Consider the following 7568-nt stretch of genomic DNA (forward strand, 5'->3'; position numbering starts at 1 on the left):
TATCTCAGCCGTGAGGGCAAATCGGTTGAAAAAAGGTTGTAAAGGCTACTTGGATGGTCACGAAAGAGAATCCTGCTCGTGTGGAAGATGTTCAGGTAGTTAGACACTTTCCTGACTTTTTTCCTGACGATTTACCTGGATTGCCACCGGGTCGTGAAGTGGAGTTCATTATCAACTTAATTCCGGTCGGGGTGTGTTAGGGGGAGGAGCCACAATCACAAAGACTCTTTTCACCATTAAAAGAGAGACCAAAATCAGGAGATGAAAATAGTTACAAGATATAAGAAAAACATGGAAGGGAGAGTGAAAACATGAGCCAAAAACTAAAAAATTTTCAACTGAACACCAATAAATTTCAAAAATTATTTCCACACTTTATTTTCTCCCATTCACACCCACATGAAAAAATGGAAAACATAAAGAAAACCAAAAAATTACAGGCGCATCTAAGGAGCGTCGAACAACTAACCCAAAGCCAATTGCCGACAAACTACATTACAAATACAATTATTCAACTAAATTACTATAAGAACAATTTTAGGCTTCCAAAATCGAGAGGCTTAGGTGGTCGCCTCATCTAACTGTTTTCAGGTCCGATCCTAAACCTTTATGTAAATTTATCATTGTATAAAACAAAGCTATCTAAAGAAAAAAATAAAATAAATATAGTTAGCTAAACAGCAAAGAAAGAAAACAAAAATGAAAATGAAAGTTAGGTTTTGAGCCCGTTAACCGGTGGACTCATAATACCCCTCTTTATCTTCACAACCAGTGTTTAAAATATCCATGAAAGTGTAGATATTTTTGTCAAATATCCGTAAAATCAATGATTAATATGGAAAGAGGATGAAATGGAAACGTCACCCTATATATACGACATATAGAAAAAATCAATGAATTTTGACTATATTTACTGATTCACTGTAAAAATGTTGCCAGAAACTCATGCATATTTCGAACTTTTGAATTAAATTTTTATTCTTCTAATTTCGACTAAATCTGATTAAGTTGATACACCCACTGTATTACAGTTTTTTATAATCTCTATTAATTAATGAAACCCTCTTTGTCAACCAAAAAATGATGAAAAGACAACTTAGTCCTTTATTACACACAAAAAAAAAAGAAAAAAAAAGATGAGCAATAATATAATTTCACATGTCCAAATTTTATTTTATTTTTATTGAAACCTCACCTACAGGTGATGTTAAAATATTTATAATATTTAAAATTAAAAAAAAACCTCCTACTTCCTTCGTGTTCTCTCCCCCTCTCTCTCTCCCTCCCTCTCTCCCTCTCTCCCTCTCTCCCTCTCATTTTCTAAAAAAAATGTGTTCATACGTACAAAATGTGTAGGCAAATGCTAATTTCTAATGAAGCCAACTAATATCGATATATCAATCAATTTTTCATAAATTTGAATATTAATATTTTCAACTATATTCATATTTTATTTGGTAAAAAAAAAAAAAAAAACCTATATTCATATTTTAAATACCGGTCCAACTCAAAACCGAGTCACCTTTCACACGAACTCAGTCTCCCACATTCGATTTCCGGCTCCAAACCACGCACCCCACATACACATACACTGATACACATATACATACACAGACACAGAAATCATTGAAACGAAAATTCTAAGCAAAACCCACGAAGATTTTGTCCTCGATCCTCTTTCGATGGATTTTTCAGAACACCACAAAAATATCTTCGGCCCAGACTACGATGACGACGATGATGGTAATAAACAAGATGGGGCCCACTCATCCTCACCGTCTTCCTCATCGTTGGCTTCGACGTCGTCGTCGGCTTCGTCATCGTCGGCTTCTTCTTCATCGAACGAAGGAGGGGAGTCAAGCAGTGGGAATAGCCCGAGCGCAAGCAGTGGCGGTGGCGCCGGCGGTGGAGGTGAAGAAGAAGTAGAGAATGGCGAAGAGGCTGATTATTCAAACGCTGCCGAGGACGACAATGAGTACAGCAATATGGGTTACTTTGGGGAGGAAGACAGGGATCTGTTTGGCTCTGACAATGAAGATTACTGTAAAACCCCTGCTACTAGCCCTTTCCCTATTCCTGGTAATTACCTTTTTCATGGCGGTGTAGTATTTTTTTGGTGATTTGGTTACTTATTTTGTTGTGTTAAAAAATGGGTACTCAGAATTTTGGTGATTTGGCTGCTTAAGGTTAAATTCATGATATTTGTAGCTTTGTCCAAGTGCATTTCTATGGTGGGTATCTTGCATTTTTCTGATTTGGTTGCTTATTAAGTTGTATTGATGGATTTTCTGGCTTGGCCTTCTTTGATTGGTGTTTTACATGTTTGTTTCCCACCCACTCTTCTTTTCCAGGTTTCATTTTTTAGGTAATTTGTTCTAGTACTTTTATTTTTGGTTTTGTGAATGTAATTTTGTTTCATCCAGCGTTTCTTCACTTTGCAGTGTTGCATATGCTGGGAGGGGTTAATGTTTAGATACTTGTAGGTTGAACTTGTTAGTTGTTACTATATCTATATTCTTTAGCTTAAAAGGTACGAGCTTTTGATGTATCAGCTAAAATGCTTAGTTTGCTACTCTCTTTGGACTGTTGGTACGTTGAACCCCCATACTCATCAAACTTTTCTTGGCAGTATTGCCTGTCATACGCAGTACGAATAATCAAGGTAGAGGGAATCCAGGGCGTGGTCGTTGGCAATCTGGACGTCCAAATGATAGAGGCGCAGGCATCCTTGGTCGAGGCGGACCTTTTCAACAGAGGCAAAATTTCGGATATGGTGGCTCTAATGGTTATCGTGATGAACGTTTTATCTCGGAATTAAAACTACTTTCAAAGAGTGAAGAAACACTGTCAAGAAAGGCCGTTGCATTTCAGGAAGTAAGGCTAGTAATCATTTGTTTCGATGCTATTTTTCTTTCTCTTTTTTAATTCAAGTGCTTTTAAGGTTGATTTATCAAGGGTTTATGGAAAAGCATCACAATCTTATATTTTTACTAATATAAGTAAACAGTCCAAATTTTGGACTTCTTAGTTTACTCCCTTTTGGTTCAACTGATGCGAGCAGCATTAATCATATATATCCGTGTCAGTTTGGTAAACTTACTTATTGATGTTCATAAGTTGTCCTTGTCAATTGGCTGGTGCATTCTGTGTACATTGGTTGTTTTTTCTCTTTGCTAATTTAATAATTTTCTCCAATAGCCCTGTGAGCTTGCTTGCTATAGTCGGGTAGAAGGTGGAGATGTCAGCTTTGACGATACCAGCTTGGTAAGCATACTGTAGCTTGCTTTCTGAATGGTCCATTGACTCCATTCTTTTGTTAGGTTTCTCTTGTATATGTAGTGACGCTGATCACTAACTAATTCATGTCGTTCTGTTATCCACATTAGAGGCTTTTCAAGCGTCTTATTACTGAAGAAATTGGAAGAGATCTTAATGAAGGTTATGATACTTTTATTGCGAAGAAAGGTATGCCTTTGTCTAAATTATTTTTTGGGATTATAAGATGTGAATTGGAGTTAGTTTATTTTGTTTCTTTTTGGTTTTGCATATGAGGGCTGATCTTTGTTGGCAAATTTATATGCTTTTTTTTATTGTGTAAACCAGATTTGGGCTCTCAAGGTTTTGGTGATCTTCTCGCCTGCATAAGAGACAAGAATATTCCTCTTCAAAACATTCATTTTGTGGTGCGAAGTGTATTACACTTGTACTTTTCTTATTATAATTTTCTCATATGGGTTATTAACTACTAATTTGCTTGACATGTTTTTCTCTTTGACAGACTTATCGCAACAATCTAAATAAGGTATCTCCTAGCCCCTTTGCTTATTTTATTCTGAAGATCATTTTCTTAATTAGTTTGAGTGGATACCACTGATGAACAGTGGGTTTGTTATCATACTGTGTGTAGAGGTGTGGTAATTTTGGATAAGAGGGAATATGTTCAAGAAGTTGAATGCATAAAGCAGCTGCAGGCCTCTGATGACTGTTTTTTAGTGGATACTCAAGTTACTGATAATTATAATTATCTATATGCATGCTTACTAGAGACATAATGCTGTAGAGTACTTCAACTGATTGGTTATTAGTGTAATTATTTAAGCTGTGGTATTTGTTGGACTAGTTAACAGATTTTTTGTTGTATTTCATATGCTTCTGTCTTTTTTCTGCAGATATTGGCCACTTTTTATAACAAAAGGGATCCTTGGGAGATGGGAGTACATAAAAGAAATGGGGTTGTCTATCTTGATGTGCATAAACTACCCGAAAGGCCACAGACTGAGTTGGATCGAAGAAGGTACTGGACTTTTATTCATTCTTTAGAAATTTGAATGGTCTTTCTAGATGATAATGACTATTTTCTTGGAGTATTTGGAATTGCTTCCCTGGTTTGTTTATTGGAGTTATTGGAATTGCTAATTGCTTTAATCAATGGAATTCTCCTGCTTAAGAAATAGATTTATGAATGAATATCAATGTTTCCAAACCTTTCTTCTCAAGTTGTACCCGAAGGATGGATTAGCAGCCAACTATTTCGAGTTTTCATTATGAAAGAACGGGAATTTTGATAAGGATTGTCTAAGCTAAATGTGTTACCATTCTGTCTGTAAATCTGTAATATAGTAATGAGATGTAATATAGAGTAGATGCAGAAGTTTTCATAAGGTATATGGTTTACTTCATTGAAGTTGGGCGTAAATGCTTCCTGTCATCTAGAGATAAAATCAGAAAGCTATTGTGGAAGATATGTATGTGTGCTCTAATTAGGGTTCAAGAGGGCTAATCATGACTTACCAGCTACTTGTAACTGATGTTTTGTTGTTCTTCATCAACCGGTTCAAGAGGGCTAATCATGCCTAGATGCATTTTTCTGTTATTGCTTATTCTCAATTTTTGGCGTGCTTTATGCAATGTTATCCTTTCAACTTAGGTGTTACTGGGGGTATTGTTTTGAGAGTCTTGCCACTGAAGATCCAGGAAGAGGAGATGGACCGATACATCATGTTGATGCCAATGTTGAATACTGTTCTGTGATCAAAACAAAATTAGGGGCTCATCGTATTATGATGGGTGCTGAAATGGATTGCTGTGATTCAACTGATGATGGAAGGAGGTTTTATGTGGAATTAAAGACAAGCCATGAGGTTGAGATCTGTTTTTCGTTACTTTCCGTTACATGCAAATTTTTTCTTCTCTGAGTTTTCTTATGTAACTGACTGTAAATTTCTCATTAAATTGTGCAGTTGGACAACCATAAGATAGAGTACGAGTTTGAGAAAGAAAAGCTCCTCAAATTTTGGGTACATTACTGTTTTATTACCTAAAAAGTAAAAACACACAGGGTCTTCAATAGCTTTTGTTAGAGATTGACATGCATAGTTGCAGAATTTAGATTGTACCTCAGTCTTGTCTAGTTTTCTCAAGGAATTGGTTGTCATTGTCTATAGTCCATTTCCTATTTATATTTCAAAGCATCTGCTTTTTTGTAAAAGAGTTAACCCATCTTTTATATTTTCATCAGGCTTCTGTAAAATCTGTAATTGTAAAAAGAGTTAACATTTCTCTTAATTTTGGTGCAGATTCAATCATTCTTAGCGGGTGTTCCCTATATCGTCATTGGATTTAGGTAACCCAAATTGCCACTTAAGCCTTTTACTTTCTTACTCGGTAGACAATTAACTTTTTACATTCGTTGGTGGCTTATGTGTATTAAAAGGCGCAAAAGAATGGTAATTGATATAGTTGACACAAATAACTTTAATTTGCATAGAAACACATGAATTATATATTCCATTGTGCAGTTACTTGTTCCTGGAAGAGTTTTTTTGTGGTAGCACTTTGATATTCTGTTCTACAAAATTATTCAATTTGTATATATTCCCTTTTTTCAGGAATGATGCAGGTCAACTTGTCCGCACAGAGAGACTAAGAACCAAAGATATAACACACAGAGTGAAAATGAAGAACTACTGGCAGGTAAATTTTGTTTTCAGTGATGTACTCTCTGATCATACCACCCGCCTTCCTAATCGTCACACTGAAAAAATTTGATTTAACGATCTTAGTATTTATGAAGTTTATCGCTCATGGTTGCGCTGAATAAATGCTTAATGAAACTGGTTGTCGCTTCTAATGAATCTTGTTGGCAGGGAGGAGTTTGCTTGGCATTTGCTGATGAGGTATTATGCTGGCTGTATGGGACAGTAAAAGAGAGTGAGTTCTTTAATCTTTGTCTACGTTTTCCCTTCAGCTTCATTGGTTTCCCATTCAAATAGAAAAAAGCATAAACGAGAACATGATTCTCTAGTTTCTAATTGAAGAAAGATTGGAGGAGGAAATGTGAGAGAAGATGAAGAAAACATATATGGTTACAGAAATAAAACTGAAAGCAATTTTAAATTGTTTCTAGGTTTAGTTCTTTCTATTCTTCTGTTTTCTTTCTCGTTTCTCTCCTCTTCCTCCACTCTTTAGTTAAAAGAAAAACAGAACTTTGAAACCAATGCATAACTTGTACTCCTGCATCTGGCACACGAAACATTACAACTTTATTTATAACGGTTAACACAGCACTACCACATGAGTCTGTTCGATAGTCTATAAAACTCATTTTATTTCCAGGAATTCAGTAGCCTTTCTTTCATAGCTCAAGTAGTGAGATTCGATTTCTCAGCAGTCAGATGGTGCGTTTGTTTAGTAAATGTGCTAATTTTGCATGTGTGCCTACAGATGAAGACTACATATTGCAGTTTACTCATCCTTTCCAACGTTTGGAGCTTTTGCAAGCCCAATCTTGCCCAGAAGAAATCACTAACCATGTTCAGCAGCTGTAGACGTTGAGTGACGCGCGCCATATTAAGTATAGACTGAAATCGGGAGTGGGAGTCCTATTATTGACTGTGCATCTCCCCCGGTTGTTCTTGCTTCAAATTACTTGCGCCTCTTCGAGGCACAAAGTGCAGTGTTATTCTCATGATCAACGACCCCAAAATTGCTGTTTGACAATCGCATTCCCTTTTTATGTCTGATGGCTCATATCATTGTAACGCTGCCGAGAACAACACCAATCGAGAGAATAATATGTAACCTCTGTTGCATGTTTTTCTTGCTGATTTATTACTGTAGGAACACATCAAGGTTAAGTAGGCAGAAGGACTTGCCATCTTATAGTAATGAAGTCGACACTTGAATCGACTTTGTGCTTTTCATGACTGCTCTAGACAGTGGCGCGTAAGCGCAAGAGCGAGATTACGACGAGTCTTTTGGCTGAAATGATCAGTTTTTGACATTTGGTTTTTGAAATGATTCGTTTTTAGTATGTCGTTATATCATCGTTCTGTTGTTGATACATGATCTATTTGTCGTCCATATTTGATTTTGATTATTTTAAAAGTAGATCATTTTAGCTAATTACGTAATTAAAATTAATTAACATACCGAAAAACACAGCTAAATAAATCAAGCATTAATGTCTTCATAATATCCTAGTCAATCTGATTAGTGAAGAGAATAAGCTGACAAGGAAAATTAAAAAAAAGGCGAGATATATTACTGAACTTGTTCCATATTATCTT

General features: G+C 35.9%; 1 protein-coding gene across 1 annotated transcript; it reads left to right on the forward strand.

Annotated features, from left to right (window-relative positions):
- The first annotated feature begins 1509 nt into the window (after window positions 1-1509).
- LOC137722716 (NAD-capped RNA hydrolase DXO1) lies at window positions 1510-7312 on the forward strand. The gene is made up of 13 exons (XM_068461785.2): window positions 1510-2079; window positions 2630-2874; window positions 3199-3264; window positions 3387-3465; window positions 3604-3683; window positions 3779-3802; window positions 4170-4294; window positions 4928-5141; window positions 5241-5297; window positions 5577-5623; window positions 5889-5973; window positions 6147-6210; window positions 6724-7312. Exons 1-13 carry the CDS (start codon window positions 1683-1685, stop codon window positions 6825-6827), a joined length of 1587 nt encoding a protein of 528 aa, XP_068317886.2. The 5' UTR covers window positions 1510-1682; the 3' UTR covers window positions 6828-7312.
- Window positions 7313-7568: the final 256 nt, after the last annotated feature.

The sequence above is a fragment of the Pyrus communis genome, chromosome 4 (genome assembly GCF_041283825.1).
Source record: "Pyrus communis isolate YQ-2024b chromosome 4, ASM4128382v1, whole genome shotgun sequence".
NCBI classification, from domain to species: Eukaryota; Viridiplantae; Streptophyta; class Magnoliopsida; order Rosales; family Rosaceae; genus Pyrus; species Pyrus communis.

What these genes read in the sequence shown, in the direction of transcription:
- LOC137722716 (XM_068461785.2), top strand. Translation starts at nt 1,683, where the DNA reads ATGGATTTTTCAGAACACCACAAAAATATCTTCGGCCCAGACTACGAT. An exon ending in GCTTTGACGATACCAGCTTG is followed by an intron (nt 3,265 to 3,386) that starts GTAAGCATACTG and finishes TATCCACATTAG; the next exon opens with AGGCTTTTCAAGCGTCTTAT. An exon ending in ATCGCAACAATCTAAATAAG is followed by an intron (nt 3,803 to 4,169) that starts GTATCTCCTAGC and finishes TTTTTTCTGCAG; the next exon opens with ATATTGGCCACTTTTTATAA.